Source organism: Symphalangus syndactylus, chromosome X (genome assembly GCF_028878055.3).
Source record: "Symphalangus syndactylus isolate Jambi chromosome X, NHGRI_mSymSyn1-v2.1_pri, whole genome shotgun sequence".
NCBI lineage: Eukaryota > Metazoa > Chordata > Mammalia > Primates > Hylobatidae > Symphalangus > Symphalangus syndactylus.
This window is the reverse complement of record NC_072447.2, coordinates 111,772,565-111,789,946: the sequence shown is the minus strand read 5'-3', so window position 1 is coordinate 111,789,946 and position 17,382 is coordinate 111,772,565. Positions and strand designations below refer to the sequence as shown.

Here is a 17,382-nt window from a genome sequence, read left to right as displayed (position 1 = left end):
AGGAGGAAAATCTCCATTCCCTTCTTGCCCTCCTTTTATCCTATCTGGGTCTTTCTTCTAGCTTGGCTTATGTACTCAGGTTCTATTTGGAGTGGTAATTTTACTATCCCTTTAAACATTTTATTTTTCTAGAATATCTGCTAAGTAGCTCCCTTCTTAAGAGAAATTATACAACATAGCAGACAAGCAATGGGAATAAAACAATTCGCTGGATCATCAGTGTAAGGTAGGAGGACTTTTTAAAATGGGCACTTAGACTTGTACATAAATATTATATGACACAACAACTTTAGAAAACTCTGTCCACTGAATACACATAAATGACTAGGAACTTGTAAGGCAGGAACTATAAACAAGTGCTTCAGTTTGTAGCCCATAATAGTGAGCACTGTCACAAAATTTGATAGTGGATTAAATATTTATTGCCTTCAGTTTAAATTGTTAGTTCAGATATTTAATTATCCCTCCCAATTTCGTGGTATACTGAAGTTTCTTCAGCTCTTTGTTTTGTTTTGTTTTGTTTTTAAAGGCAGGCTTAGAATTAGCCTTGTGTTAAAGGCTTAATGGCAATTTGTAATGGCCAATGCCAAACTTTTGTTTCTTTAGTGTATTGAGTACACAAACACAAACATACACTAATGTCCTCCACAAAAATCTCTCACCTACTTAGATACACTCAGCCACCTCCACCCACACCTACACAGAGACACACCCTGCCTTCCCATTGCCATATACCTACTTATGCAAATTGACACATATGTTAATTGTAGTACACGTACACAAGTGCTCACATACTTAAAAGAAGAGGTGGAAAGATCATAGCAAAGATATATAATAAGCAATATGTCACTGACAGAAGAGAGAGGGTGCTGTTTCCCTGGATGAACTACTGGTGTTGCAGGTCATGAGCTGACTCCCCAAAAGTTAGCCAGAAGTGTGTGAATGCAAGCATGTTTATGCAGCAGATGAGATAGGCTCCTGGAAGAGCTTGCAGGAGAGCAGGTTATTCCTCATGAGAACAACTTAAAGTTAACTCACTTGTCATATAGGAAAAGTCACTCATTTTATTAGAGAACTTGCTAACTGCATTTATGCGACAAAGTTGTGTAGGGGATGTTCCCCAGATCCCTTACCTTGAGTTTCTCAAATCGATCATTCAGGGATGCGACCTGATGGTCTCGGTGACGACCCACCAGTTTGCATAAGGCACAGATCAATTGGTCATCAGATACACAGTACATGTTCACTTTCTCATTCTCATGGTCCAGGCAGGTGATCCCTCGAAGATGTGCGTCTGGCACTGGTTCCACCAGGCGGTGGCTGGTGAAAGGTTTCTTGTTGGGGTGTGTGGCCCGCAGGCAACGGTCACAGTAGGAGACCTCACAGGTGATGCATGTTTTTACTGCATCCCTTGGCGGGTCCTGCTCACAGAATTGGCAAGCAATTCGCTCACTAGACATGGCAGTGCTGGGCCTGTAAGTCCTTTCCCGGCGGCTCTCACTAGGGGAATTGGGCCCACTGACTGAAGCCTTCTGGAAGCGATCAATAATGTTTTGCAGAGTCACATTCCTCTTGAGGCCATCCAGGCCCCGGTGGTTCAGCGAGATAACATACCTGCAGGTAGGACACTGGAAAGCAGTAATGGGTTCAATGGATTCACCAGAGCTGCAGCTTGAGACCAAAATGCGATGGGCACAGCTGAAGCAGAGGCTGTGAGCACAAGGGAGCAGAAGGGGGTCTTCAAACAACTCTAGGCAGATTGGACAGGTCAATTCAGACTCCAGTGTTTCCATCTTTAGTGAAAATAATCCTCCTGAGGCATTAAGAACCACGGAGGCTGGGCTTTCACCTGCAAGGAATACAAAGCAAGAGTCATTAAGCATTTCCAAAGGAAAATGGATATAACATAATTATACACTAACCAATGGGTGCGTTTACGTGCTGGATTCCCCAGGGATGCTTAAGCAGTAGAAAAGCAATTTGGGAACTAATCAGGAAGACTTTCTCCCCCTTCAAACCTTGGTTTAGACAGATGCCTATGTTTATTTTCATGCACAAATAGATAAAACCAAATGGCCACCTCTGAATCCTGATTGACTGATTAACATTACCATTCCAGCTCACAATATTTGCATGGATCATTCTCTCACATATTCTCCACTGACATCTCTTTTCCTAGACTAAGATGAGGCTGAGACCCTGCAAAATTCCCAATCTCTATTCTCCAATATTGTTCTCTATTTCACTTCAAAGTAAACTGTAGGGCTGCTTCTATGTGACATGCAGTGTGAGGAAAACAATGCCATATTTTAAAGTAACTCTCTACTTCCTGAAATGATTCCATTCTGAAAGCCTGCATAAAAAAGAGAGTGCTTTAGAAAAATGTAGCTCTTGGTGGAGGATAATAAGTTTTTCCTCAGAGTGTGAACTTGAATTACTCATTATCACACACGGAAATTTCCGTTCCATTCTATTCCTAGTAAACTGAGTTACTTGAGACAAAAGATGATAGTTTTCACTTTCATCTTCTTCCCTCACCTTCAGAAACCCCTTCATTTCATCAAGCTGAATGGGGAATGATTTCAAACTTTTCAACTTACTCAGCAATAGTTGCTGATCAATAATAAAGTCATATTGCCCTGTGGCTTCAGTTTGGTTTTATTACTGAACACCTGCTGAACTAGCACAAGCCTGCTATGAAGCTCACCTTCCATGTGTCTTTTCATGCTTTCTAAAACATAACAGGATGCAAATCAATATCTAGACAGAAATTAGCAAAGTGCCAGAAATTTTAAGATCTGGTAACCTTCAATTTAGTGAGCATCAGTGAGTAAAAGAGGTCACCCGGCCGGGCACAGTGGCTCACGCCTGTAATCCCAGCACTTTGGGAGGCTAAGGTGGGTGGATCACGAGGTCAGGAGGTCCAGACCTTCCTGGCCAATATGGTAAAACCCCATCTCTACTAAAAATACAAAAATTAACTGGGCGTGGTGGCGCTTGCCTGTGGTCCCAGCTACTCGGGAGGCTGAAGCAGAAGAATCGCTTGAATCCGGGAGGCGGAGGTTGTAGTAAGCCGAGATCATGCCACTACACTCTAGCCTGGGTAACAGAGCGAGACTGTAAAAAAAAAAAACAAAAAAAAACAAAAAAAAAACACCCAACTGGCAAGAAACCAACCTCTTGGTAAATCTATCTATTTTTCCACAGGCATTTCTGTGCTGAACATACAGGTACCTAATTCTTAATTGCCTTGAGTCTTCCATTAATTAAAATACACACACATAAATATTCTAAGTTGGCTTTAACTAAGGAAAAATATAAAACATATCTTACTGACTGAAAATGTTAATCCTATGTATAGGAAAGAAAAAGGGCATCTTTCTTGCTTTTTTTTTTTTTTTTTTTTTTTAGACAAGGTGTCCCTCTGTCATTCAGGGTGGAGTGCAGTGGTACCATCTTGGCTAACTGCAACGTACTGCAATGTCCACCTCCTGGGCTCAAGCGATCCTCCTGCTTCAGCCTCCCGGGCTCTGCCTCCTGGAACTCCAGGTGTACGCCACCAAGCCCAGCTAATTTTTATTTATATTTTTTGTAGAGACGTGATTTTGCCATGTTGCCCAGGCTGATTTTGAACTCCTGGGCTCAAGCGATCTGCCCACCACAGCCTCCCAAAGTGCTGGGATTACAGGAGTGGGCCACATCGCCGAGCCCAAGAAAAGCATTGTTTGCTTTTGAGTAGCTTTTGTTCATCATCTTGTCATCATTGAAGACTCTCATCAGAGCTTGAAAATTTTGCTCTGCCATTGATATTTGTTCAGATATTGTCACAGGATACATAAATACTGAGTACAATTATACTTTATGCCTAAGTACAATAGATGTACACCTAAAAGCTGTTTCTAAATCAAACCTTTTAAATGCACTGAACTAACTACCTATTTAATGAAAATCTATATGAAATGAGGTTATAAAAGTGAAGAATCTTTTTGTAAATCAGTCACTCTCTCGGTTTAGTAGGTTCAGATGTTTGTACAGCCACTTTTTTTAAGTGAGACATGGTATTTTTCTTTTAGAATTTACAGGTGCTTGAAAGTTGTTGGCCAGTATTTTGTAGCTTATAACATCTATCAACGTTCACCTATACAGATGAAAAAGTAAACAATTAAAATGTACATACGTCATTGAATCTTGGAATTGGAAGAGACTTTTGAGAGATGAAGATTCCAACTTCCACTGACAGCAGGAATATTGCCTTAGAGAGCTCCATTTGATATATTACTCAGATTCTCAAACTCAACATGTCTATAAATGAACTTGTTCTCCTCCTCACCTCCACAAAACAAAACAAACAAAAAACACCTGCTCCTCTTCTGATTTTCCCTGTCTGGTGAATATCACCATCCAAGCCTAGAAATCTAAGAGATCTCTCATCTACATGTTTTTATCACCTCAACCACTGGTGGCTTCCAGAACATTCTGTTTTATTTCACTTACATAGCTGTATCTCCAGCTAACTCTTCCTTCTCCTTGAGGGTATCAACTATTTTATATTTTCATTCACAGCACAAGTTTGTGCTTCACACAAACTGTATTCAATAATTGTTAATGAAGTATCACTTAAACTAGGAGTAAGAAGGGGTCTAGCATTCATTGAGCATCTCCTGTATTCTGAGTACTATGTTAAGCACTTTACACATTATTTCACTAATTCTTTCAGGAAACTTGTGAGGAAGTTACTATTACTGTATCCACCTTACAGTTAGGAAACTGGGGCTTAGCGTCATTAAATAAATCAACCAAAAACATACATACCCAGAGCACAGGTCAGTATAATGCCAATGCCTGTGCTCTTTTCCCTACACCTTTATTTCAGTCATCTCACCTCCTTCACTGAGGTTTATCTGGACCACTTACAAGACGGTTTTTTTTTTTGGAATTCTGGAAATCTTTACTTTGGTATATTTAACATAGTTTATAGAGTTTTTTTTTAAAAAAACAGCGTGTTTCTACTTCTATTTTTATCTCTCTCTGTCTCTCTTACTTTCTCTGAATCTGCCTATTTCATTCTGAGTCCCTTCCAGAATCATATCTCTGTCTTCTAGGCCCATCTCCACCTCACACTGCACTTCTATTACTATCTCTTCTAGAACTGTATGCCTGCATTCCTCAATGTCTGTGTTGGAAGCTACCTGGGTTGGTCAGATGTACTGCTGAAAGCCATGTCTATGTATGTTGAAAACTATATAAAAACAATTAGAGTATCACAGCTTTCCTAAGGCGTAAGAGGGTGCCATATAAATTGTCCTGTACAGAGGAAAAGCTCTTAAATTTTGCTTGGAAATCTAAAATTTGTTTCCAAGTCAGTGTGATACTTGAACCTCATTATGAAATTAAGCTTGGGAAAGCATGCTATGGGTCAGGATTGCTTTGGGTAAGGTCAAAATAGGATTTATTAACCGGGGACTTCTGAACTTCCTAGAACTGTTTGCACAATGTGGTTTGTATGTCATATATGCATTTTTCCTGGGGAAAAGGTTGCTCATGGCTTTCAAAAGATTCTCAAGAGTCTTTGAAAGAAAAAAAGCCAATCATTAGTACTCTAAAATAACCTACCTTATTTCAGCTCTGTAAAGAATATTAAGGCCGGGCGCGGTGGCTCACGCTTGTAATCCCAGCACTTTGGGAGGCCGAGGCGGGCGGATCACAAGGTCAGGAGATCGAGACCACGGTGAAACCCCGTCTCTACTAAAAAATACAAAAAATTAGCCGGGCGTGGTGCCGGGCGCCTGTAGTCCCAGCTACTCGGGAGGCTGAGGCAGGAGAATGGCGTGAACCCAGGAGGCAGAGGTTGCAGTGAGCCGAGATCGCGCCACTGCACTCCAGCCTGGGCGACAGAGCGAGACTCTGTCTCAAAAAAAAAAAAAAAAAAAAAAAGAATATTATAAGATAGTTACTGCCTCTTGCTTATTTTAGCTTTTCTATACTGTTTCGAATCTGTTTGATTTTTAACTATCATATATTAACTGTTTTAGCCAATTTTCGGGAACTGAATACTTTTATCAACTTCTTCAGACATGTTCAATCATCTCTCATTTATGAGGCTTTCTTGTTCTGGGTACTCCTAATATTTTAGAATCCTTTCAATTATCCCCCATTTTCCTTACCTTTCTGGTTATCCAAGCACCTGAACAATACCCTTTATGTGCATTGTCTCATTTACTTCTCACAACAACTCTCTAAAAGGTAGGTATTATCATTATTTTTTTTTTTTAAAAAAAGTAGGCTGGGTGTGGTGGCTCACGCCTATAATCCCAGAACTTTGAGAGGCCGAGATAGGCAGATCACAAGGTCAGGAGATCGAGACCATCCTGGCCAACATGGTGAAACCCCGTCTCTACTAAAATACAAAAAATTAGCAGGGGTAGTGGCGCATGCCTGTAGTCCCAGCTACTCGGGAGGCTAAGGCAGGGGAATCGCTTGAACCCAGGAGGCGGAGGTTGCTTGAGCCGAGATCATGTCATTGCACTCCAGCCTGGCGACAGAGCAAGGCTCTGTCTCAAAAAAAAAGTGACTTGTCCAAGGTCACATTTGCTTCTAAGTGGCAAAACTAAGAGTCAAACTTAGGATAAAACTTTAGAAATGAACCTATATATATCTATGGTCAACTGATTTTCAACAAGGGTTCCAAGACCATTCAATGGAGAAAGAATACTCTTCAACAGATGGTGCTTGGACAACTGGATATCCACATGCAAGAGGATGAAGTCGGAGTTCTACCTCATATCATTTATTAAAATTAACTCACAACAGATCAATGATCTAAATGTAAGAGCTGAAACTATAAAACTCTTGGAAGGAAAGATAGGCATAAATCTTTGTGAACATAGGTTAGGCAGGCAACAGTTTCTCAGATGACACCAAAAGCATAAGCAACCAAAGAAAATATACATAAATGGCACTTTATCAAAATTTAAAATTTGAGTGCTGCAAAAAGCACCATCAATGAAGTAAAAAGACAACCCACAGACTAGGCGAAAATATTTGCAAATCATATTAATATATCTGATATAGGTCTAGTCTCTAGAAATGTACTCTTACAACTCAACAATAAAAAAGATAAGTAACTCAATTTAATAGTGGGCAAAGGATTTCAATAGATTTTTTCCAAAGAAGATATACAAATGGCCAATAATCACACGAAAAGGTGCTCAACATAATTAGCCAGTAGGAAAATGCAAATCAAAACCACATTGAGATACTACTTCACACTAAGAAGGCTATAATATAATAAAACAAAACAAACAAAAACTGGAAAACAGCACATCAGCCAGGATTTGGAGAAGTTAGAACCCTCATACATGGCAGGTAGAAATAAAAAATGGTGCAGCTGCTTTTGGGAAATAGTTCGACAGTTCCTCAAAAGGCTAAATGTAGAGTTACCATACAATTCCTCTCCTAGGTATATACCCAAAAGAATGGAAAATGTGTTCACTCAAAAACTTGTACACAAATGTTCATAGCAGCAGTCTTCATAGTAGCCAAAAGGGAAAAGCCCAAATGTCCATCAACTGATGAAAAGATAGACACAGTGGAATATTACTTGGCTATAAAAAGGAATGGAGTTCTGATACATACTTCAACATGGATGATCTTTGAAAACAGTAAGTAAAAGAAGCCAGTCATAAAAGGCTCCTTTTGCGTATGATTCCTTTTTTATGAAATATCCAGAATAGGCAAACCCATAGGAACAGAAAGTAGATTAATGGTTGCCAGGGGCAGGGCAGGGGAGAATGGGGGATGAGGAGTGATTGCTAACAAATATGGAGTTACTTTTTGGGATGATGAAAAGGTTCTAAAATTAGATAGTGATGATGGTTGCACAACTTTGTGAAGATACCAAAAACCACTGAACTGTATACTTTAAAATAGTGAATATTATGGCATGTGAATTACATCTCAATTTTTTAAGAAGAGATTCAATCCCAGGCCTGTCTGACTCCAGGGTGTAAACAGTAAATCACTATACTATACTAACAACTGTGTGATTATGTAGCATTTATAAACTCTATTGGATTGCTTGTTCCTTTCAATTGTTTTTCTAGGTCAATGATTCCTTGTCTAGGTTTTGCAATACCCTGGGATATCTCTAGTGATCAATGAGTGTCACAAAATTCTCAGCTCCCAATTCTTATTCACTTTAAAAAGTATATAAGTGACTCCTGAAAAATATTTGACTCCTATTATCATGAAATACTTTTAGCAGGAGGAAGTGGCATGACAAAAATTAAACAATGGCAAACTGTTGCAATTTCAGAAAGTTTGTGAATCACTAATCTATACAGAGTTAGAGAGTATGCTAAGGATGAAGACAGGATGTGAATCTGATAGGGTGCAACTCAATGACAGGTAATCTTGAAAGTTTTTACAATTTGTCATAAAAACGCATTGATGAAATACCTGAGAGGGCAGAACCAATTGCCATATTAAGAAACAAATGTCCACATCCACACACTCTGATTAGTTCCCTTCCAAACCATTTAGTTCCTGCCATATATAGTCAGATATGTATGTTTGTTTCTGTATGGCTTTTCTTTACCTTGCACCTTACTACAGGGTGAGACCTCTGAAAAAAGAAGTCGATGAGCATAAACTAGAAGAAGGTACCATCAGGCTGTGTAACTGGGTAGAAATACAAAAGGAGTTTTGATGAAGGTGACTAAGATAAAAAATAATGGGTCTGGCGTGGTGACTCACACTTGTAGTCCCAGCACTTTGGGAGGCAGAGGCAAGCAGATTGCTTGAGCCTAGGAATTCGAGACCATCCTGGGCAGCATGGCAAGACCCCATATCTACAAAATATACAAAAATTAGCGGGGCGTGGTGGCATGCACCTGTGGTCCCAGCTACTTGAGAGGCTGAGGTGGGAAAATCGCTTGAGCCCAGTAGGTCGAAGCTGCAGTAAGCCGTAATTGTGCCACTGTATTCCATCCTGGGTGACAGCATGAGACTTTGTCTCAAAATAAATAAAAATAAAAAATAAATTTAAAAAATTAAAATTTTTTAAAAAGATAAAAAATAATACATCCTACACTTATGAAATAAAAGACTGATTTCAGCATTTCCTCCTAATCTAGCCTTTAGCTAACTCTGATCAAGAGAGAAGTTGTGATCTGTACTTTGCATAATTCTATTATTTCAAAGGTTACTTGAGCATAATTAAATGCCCACTTAATTAACAATTATTATTCCATCTAGTTTTTTTTCTTCCGGGTCTGCAAAGCATGGATCTGAGCTCTCACTACCTTCCTGAGGAGTTATAGTATTCCCTTCACAGAAAATCCATGAGTGTGAAACCAAGCCTGATTTCTAGGCTGTAGATTGAGAAATGAGCTGAGCTGTAAGTTTAAAAAAATAATAATATAAAATAAACATTCTTCAGGATATTAAAATTAATGTCCCATGAGTTCTTCCTTAAAGTATTAGAAACTGTCTCCCTGCCTTGGGGTAAGGAGCAAATGAGTCCTGGCCTAGTCTGATGTTTCCTCAACTGTAAAATGTTCAAGCTAAACTAGAATCACCAGATGATTTCTTTAAGATGCTTTCCAGCTCTGACATCCTATTATTATAGAGCTCTTTCTATCTGTTACCACATAAAAAGACACCTTGGATTATTGTAAACTAGCTCCTAAAAACACAACTTTTATTTATTAGTGTGACTAGGAAGGCTAACAAGTGATAGACATCACAGCCACCGGAGCAGGACATAAACAAAATGCATTACTAAGGTGCTCAAAGTACAGTGGTTTTTGTCTGTTGTACCTCAAAAAAGATATAATGGATGTTCCAGAGGACAACTAAAGGGGAGGAGAGTCCCATGGGAATATAAACTAATGAGAATATATTTGGGGACTGTAAAAGAAACCAAAATCCAAATTCCAGAACACCATGATTAGAAAAGAACCCCTTGAAGCTCAAAGCAGATCATTTTGGAACACAAAAGGCAGCCAATGCATTGAATTCACACGCTATAGGATAAGAACTGAAAATAGAAACCTAGACAGAAGAGGCTAGGTGGTCAGTAATAATAATCAATAAAAGCCACCTTACATTTGTATATCATTTTATACTTTTCAAATTATTTCAAAGCCATTATCTCATTTGACCCTCATAATACAGCCTGGTTGTAGTCCTGGATCTAAACCAAATTAGCTGAGCAATCTTAGGTACATTTAAACTCTTTGGGCCACAGCTTTTTCATCTATCAAATGAAAAATACCTGCCCTCCTCCCATTTGTGAGGATCAGATGAGGATAAAATAAAAGTATTAGTTTACTTTACAAATACAGGTATTCTCATCATACATTCATAGATTATAGAAACAAAGCAAGTTATTAAGAAAAGCCAAAAATGTTTGGAAATTCATCCCAAACACATAGTTGACATAATGGCAGACAATCACACTCCTCCACAAGACTTCTGGAAGATCATGGGACTGATCATGGTATTTGTTACGCTCATGTCTTCCCTTTTAGACTGGGATCCCCACCCCTCTCCAAGTGAAGGGCTGTCTCTCTTCTTTTCTCTTAAACTTTCATCCTGCACAGGGAGGACTCAGAACTGAAGGCTGATTACCGACTGGCAGAGAGCACCAGAGCCAGCTCCTGTCTAATAGGTTATTAAAGCCTACTTAGTACTTTACAGTACATGGAATTAATGTATGTTCTTTTCAATAATTAGTTTTTAAATCCAAACATTGATTATTTTATACAATATAGTCATCATATAAACATTAAAATGAATATCAAAATAGCAGAACTAGAAGTCCTAAATCTGCTACAAACCCAAAAGGTTAATCCAAGTAACCAACAAACGGATTTGCCAAGGTAACACATGATAATTGACAGGAATCCTAAATACAATTCATAACACCTTTATCTTAATGCAGATTACACTGGCAGTTGCAGGGTTGAGGAACAAATGGAGAACAAGCTTAATTTACCTATGACTACTGGTACAGCTTTCCATCTCCTCTAGGATTGCTTTTCCTAACCTCTGTTACCCAACAAAATATTTGTAAGTTTTTAAATGTTCAGTGGTTCACCTGGACAGGCAGTCATCTACACAATAAAATTGGCAATATGTGTATGTAGGGCACGTTATTGAATGTTAGGCTGAGAGGACCCCAAGTTCAGGTCAGAAACAAGGGACAGAGAACAGAGGCCTATTTGAAATCAAGCTTCCACTTCCCTGGGAACCACATGGATCCTAGCAACACTGAACAAAGGGCTATAGACAAAGTGATCAAGGATCTGGACCGTAAACCATTTTTCTATCTCTGTGCTGTATATATTAAGACACTTCACTGTCATGAATTAGCATTGTCTGCCATGCCCATACATTATGCTCCTATCCAGGCAAGTTGCAAATACTGGGATTTCATGTTTCAGGACGATTTCAGATTGTATGATGGGTTTATTATCAGATTGTTTGGTCTCTGTAAGACGATGATCCAGAGACTGGGGATGCTGTTCATCAACCAGCGGAGTCTCACCTATGGGAAGGAAGCTGAGACAAAGCCCAGGGTCAGGCAGCCAGAGCTCTGCAGGGAGGCCAGAACCCAAGTAGGATAACGCTTACAAATGATACTTTGCCAACCCACTTAGGCTGAACCAGCATCCTAGAGTGTATTCAGGTGAATCCCACAAAGAAAAGGAAATAATGGGATGCTGGCACATTACTCAAAATCCCTCCACCACCCACACTTTAAGCATCTTATACTATCTAGTAGTCTTAGTAATTTATAGAATTTCTAAAAGAAAACTCAGCATCTGGGAGATTCATCATCAAAACAATTATATCTGCCTATGGTCATAAAGAAGGGGAAGACAGAAAGAGAGAAACAAATAAAAACAGCCACAGACTACTTAAGCCCACAGAAAACTCTTAGCAGAGTTTTAATACATGAAAGTGGAGAAAGGAACATATTTAATATATTGATCCGTGGATGAGAAGGTAAATAAAAAGTAGATTAGCTATCTGCACAAGAAGATAATTACAGCTGGAATTTCTTGTCTCAACACCACTCATCTGGTCTTCTCACTTGCTAGCATGACCCAACACACTGGTTGAGAAACACTTTTCTAGTCTGTTCTGTACACTGCTTAGTGATGAACACAATATTTTTTGAGAGACCTGAAGTACAGATGTTAGTGCAACACCTTCTTGGTATCAAAATTTCATTCATCAAAATGTAAACAATTTTGAATTATCCAAAACTGTTGTATATCCAGTATCAACATGTTACATCTCATATTTTGATGATGCAATGTTCTAAGTCAAGACACCCAGCTTAATGAGTAAGGAGTGCTTCATGAACACAGAGCTTCATTCTTGCTTTTCTGCCAAAGAAAGGACAAAAACTTAATGCTAAATGGAAATGGAGCACCCGCTGGCCTCTACTAGCAGCCGAGCCCCATGGCCCAACAGCAAGGATATTACCAAGATACATAAAGATTGAATGGCAGACACACACAAGACCAAGCAGGTACTTCCAAGAGCAGCCATTTGAGACATATTCTGTGCCCACAGCCCTGTCTTCACCCTTTTAAGGGCTCTATGTCCCTGTTTGAAAAGACAGAGCTTGAGTTCTATGGGATAGAATGAGAAGACAACATTCTCTCCTCTTTACCAAGCCAATGAGGTTTGCTGAATGATGAAGACAGACATACTCCTTGTGTAGTTCCCTTGTCAATTATTGTGGTGTCAGCAGATTTTATGGGAGGAGGGATGAAGGAATGGACAGGCTCACTACTCAGAGCAATATTTGGATGCAATTGTGAGACTCCACTGGCACTACTTTAGGATCTGCGAGTTGAATCAAGTTGCTCTGCTCTTAGGGAAGGGATTAACTAAATCAATTTTATCTAAATCAATTTGCACCGTTCAGATGATATGTTCATAAAGCAATCAAGTCACTCTGATTTACAGGAGTACTTCCCAGAGGTGGCCTTGCAAGGTACAACATGCCAGATGAGAATTCTAGTAGTCATGAAAACAAATAAGAGGGACACAACCACCCTTTCATGTCCCTAGCCTCTACCCACGTCCTGCACAACCCCTCCCTGACCTAATCCTGGAGTTGCAAGTATGGAGTTTGGCCTGGAACAAGCAGGAGGCCAAAATACTGGGCTAAATCTGGGGCCTCAGTCCAATCAGCAGAGGTCCTCTGCACATTATAGGTGCTTAATATTGTTGACTCTGCTACTAGGTGCTAATCAGGCTTATATAGCCATGCCCCAAATTATTTATGCCACTTTTCATTAGAAACTAACAAACTGCCCCCATATAGGCTAAAAAATGGGTGAGGTTATGTCTTCAGATTAGTTTGACTCAGATTGTTAGGTTAGAGTGCATTAGAAATGATTCAAGCCTCAACTTAAATGATCATTATTACTCTGTATGCCTAGTTGTATGTATGTTTTCGTTCAGTTGAACATGCACTGGAGAAAAAACAGATTTAGGATCTAAGTACAATGATAAGATTTGGCTCTGGGGGTGGGAGGCTAAAGGTTTTCAGTAAGCTAAGATTCCTACTACACCCAGTCAATCCACTAACTCAGTAAAAGGTAAAGGAAGTGCTTTCTTTGAAAAGTATAATGTTGGCTGGGTGTGGTGGCTCACACCTGTAATCCCAACACTTGGACTTGGCAGGTGGATCCCTTAAGCTCAGGAGTTTGAGACCAGACTGGGAAACATGGTGAATCCTGTCTCTACAAAAAATTCAAAAATTAGCCAAGTGTGATGGTGTGTGCCTATAGTCCCAGCTACTAAGGAAGCTGAGATGGGAGGACTGCTTGAGCCAGAGAGGTCAAGACTGCAGCAAGCCATGATCACACCACTGCACTCCAGCCTGGGTGACAGAGCGAGACTTAGTCGCAAAGGAAAAAAAAGTATAATGCTGAGAGTTTACAGAACCCTTTCATCTTCAAAGGACCAAGTCAAGACTAACAATACCCAGTACACAATATTATAGCTTTTACACAAGTGCACCAACCATGAAAGAAAAGTCATAGGAATGTCCTAAAGCCATAAGCCAATGTATCATCAGATTTGGGATGAACTCTGATCTTCTTGACTCCTGGACCTGTGTTTTAACCACTGCGTTAGCTATTCTTGCATTGCCTTAAAGAAATACCTGAAATTGGGTAATTTATAAATAAAAGAGGTAGGCTGGGCATTGTGGCTCTCGCCTGTAATCCCAGCACTTGGCGAGGCCCTCAGATAGCTTGACCTCAGGAGTTCGAGACCAACCTGGGCAACATGGCAAAACCCCATCTCTACAAAAAATACAAAAATTAGCTGGGTGTGGTGGCATGCACCTGTGTTCCCAACTACTTGAGATGCTGAGGTAGAAGGATCGCTTAAGCCCGAGAGGTGGAGGCTGCAGTGAGCTGTGAACGTGACACTGCACTCCAGCCTGGGTAACAAAGCGAGACCCTGTCTCAAAAAAAAAAAAAAAAAAAAAAAAAAGAAAAGAAAAGAGGTTTAATTGGGTCATGGTTTTGCAGGCTGTACAGGAAGTGTGATGCCAGCATCTGCTTCTAGGGAGGACTCAGGAAGCTTACAATCATGGAGGGAGGCGAATGGGCAGCAGGAGATTCTCACATGGTGTCAGCAGAAGCAAGGGAGAAAGAGAGTTGGGAGGAAGTGCCACACACTTTTAAACGACCAGACCTCAGGAGAGATTACTCACTATCACAAGGACTCACAGTCAACCAAGGTGATGGTGCTAAACCATTCATGAGATATCTGCCCCCATGATGCAGTCACCTCCCATCAGGCCCCACCTCCAACACTGGGGACTACATTTGTACATAAGATTTGGGCAGGGATAAATATCCAAACTATATAAAACACATAAATCAAGTTGTGAGGAGCAATCAGGAGAAATCTAATTCACATTACATATCCATGTTAAGTTCATTGATTGGGCAGGAATATATAAAAATGGCAAAGACAGTTTCTCCCTCAGTACAGTCATGAGAGGAGACAGACAGGGGGGTGTGAGGGTCGGGGGTGGGCAGGGGGAAGCTAACCATCTGGGGTAGAATGAAACCACTCCCCAAACAGAAGAAAAGTAGGGGAGGAGAACTCCCTATTCAGCAACTCCCTTCTATTGGAATATTGCCAGAGAACTGATTAGAGTACTGGGACGGAGCAGAATGGGGTTAAAGGCAGCCCTTCTGGCCCAACTTGAGAATCAGAGGGATCAACCCACACACGGTACTTCTCTATTTAGTTTCCAATATATTCCTTTATAAGGGCTCATCCTCAGAGACACACAACCATCACCATCTATCCACCCCACACTCAGAAATCCTCAAAAAGGCAAAGTGGTTGAGAAGTAAGATGCTGCGTGGCTGGGAGGCTGGGAGTGCACACGTTGATGGGGAAAGGCTGGGGTCCAAGGGGCTCTGCTGGGGGATTTGGGTAGGCAAGTAAGTGTTGTGACATAGGAAGGTGAGTGATCATGAAAACGGGTAGGAGACCGTGGAAGAGAGCAAGTAAAGAGTACAACGACTCCAGGATTTCAATTTCCTGCTCTGAGAAGAAACACCTCTGAAAAATAATGTGCAACACACGAAGTGCTAAGTAACCTAAACCTTATCATCACCAGTAATGTTTCTGTAAATCTACTCCGCCGTTATTTACTTAATTCTTACAAGGCAGGAATGGAAAATCCCCACTCTCCCTGGTTGCGTCGCAGTCTGTCCTGTGGACATATGTAAGTTTTCCCTCTCCCCCACAGAGCTGATTTCACAGCTAGGCCAGAAATAAGGAACCATCCAGACGGAGACTCGAGGATCGCTCCCTTGGCAGAAAAGGGATTAAGTTTCACCGGGCCTCCCCGCCGGCAGGGCGTCCGCAGCCACGCCGGCTGCTGCGACAGCACCGCCCGGTAGACGGCCGGCCAAGGGGCGACGCCTGGGCCGAGGAGGCTGCCGGCTGCGGGAGCGTGGGAAGGCGGCCGTGCCCTTTCCCAGACTCGCGCCCAGGCGCCGGGGGATTCGCTTGACTGCCCGCGCCCGGCCCGGCCCGGCCCGGCCCGGCCCGGCCCGGCCCGGCTGCGCAGAGGCCTCTGCCGCCTCCGCCCCGCACCCCGGAGTGCAAACTCCGTCCCAGGAGGGCAGTGGCAGGAACCCGGGCCCCAACAGCATGACTGAGAGCCGGAGCTGAGCTGGAGCCCCGGTCGCCGTCTCGAGCCTCGCGGGCCCCATCACCCTGCCTCGCCGAGCCGGAGAGCCCTCGGCCAACGCCGGGCCCCGGCGGCACCTGAAAAGCGGCCGGAGCCGGGGACTAGCCCTGCGAGGGCTACGACGCTCTACCTCCAGGGCCGCGGCGAGGGGGCGCGTTTTACCCATAGCGTTCCCAGGTGCCAGCCATCTCCTCCGCTCGCTCGAGGGCGCTGGGCTCTCGTCTGCCTCCGCAGCGGGTTGGCTCGGGCTCCGGCGCGAGCTCCCGGGCCCCGGTCGCCGCCGCCGCCGCCGCCGCCACCACTCTAGGCCGCCGCCAGCCTTCGCCGCCGCTGCCGCTACCGTCGCCGACGCCGCGCAGCAGCCGGGATCCGCCAGCCTGCGCGCCCCGCAGGGGACAGCACGGCGGCCGCGATGCTACCGCAGCTGGGCCTCCCGAGCTAAACTTAAGAGTTTTCGCCCCTCAGTCCAGGGGCAGCACCATGACACCACGGCAGCACCACACTGTCATTTCCGCCGCCGCAGAGGAAAAAAAAAAGGCAATCCCTTCCAAAAGGGAGGCGGAGTGGGGGCAAACGGGGCTGGGGCTGACACCCCAAGGGAGCACTGGGAAGGGCCCAAGAAGAAGCGGCGCTTGGCCACCTTCCCAGGCTCACCTTCCGCCGCCCCCGCCACTCCCAGCTCCCCCAGCCCTTCCTCTGGAGGCACGTTTACATGTCTTCTCCCCTGGCAGGAGTGACCGGAGAAACCTGAGCAAGCAAAGGCAGCCGGTGGGTGGGGCTCGGGTTACTACTGTACCTACCAGCTGATTCCAGCAGCCTTTTCTCCAGCGCCCTGTCATCTTGAAGGAAGACACACCGAGAGGGACCCGGGCGGGTGTGCGTGTGTGTGTGTATGGTGTGTATGTGCGTGTGTGTGTGTGTGTGACAGAGCGACAGAGAGCAAAATGTGTGTGAAATGCAGAAGGAAGACTATGGCTAAACTCTTCTCCCACTCCCCACTCCCCCTGTCCCCCAGCCCCACAAACTCCCAGGTTAGAACAAGGAAGAGGCCTTTGCAACCGGTAATAAGAAGAGAGCGCCGGGTCCACCGCACAGATCCTCCCTATGTAGCTGCTCTATGCAAAGTT

General features: G+C 42.8%; 1 protein-coding gene across 5 annotated transcripts in view; it reads right to left on the bottom strand.

The window, feature by feature from the left end:
- The window catches only part of MID2 (midline 2), a 112,339-nt gene extending 95,158 nt beyond the window's left edge, over positions 1–17,181 (bottom strand). For 2 of the 5 annotated variants that reach the window (XM_055268271.2, XM_055268275.2), the window contains exons 1-2: positions 16,418–16,991; positions 1,134–1,849 (exon numbers count right to left, since the gene is read on the bottom strand). In XM_055268271.2, coding sequence (XP_055124246.1) covers positions 1,134–1,849; positions 16,418–16,421 — 720 coding nt within the window. In that variant the 5' untranslated portion in view covers positions 16,422–16,991. Of the gene's footprint in view, positions 1–1,133; positions 1,850–16,385; positions 16,992–17,055 lie in introns of those variants that run through there. The other 3 variants (XM_055268276.2, XM_055268272.2, XM_055268273.2) reach the window with 3 other exon arrangements.
- Positions 17,182–17,382: the final 201 nt, after the last annotated feature.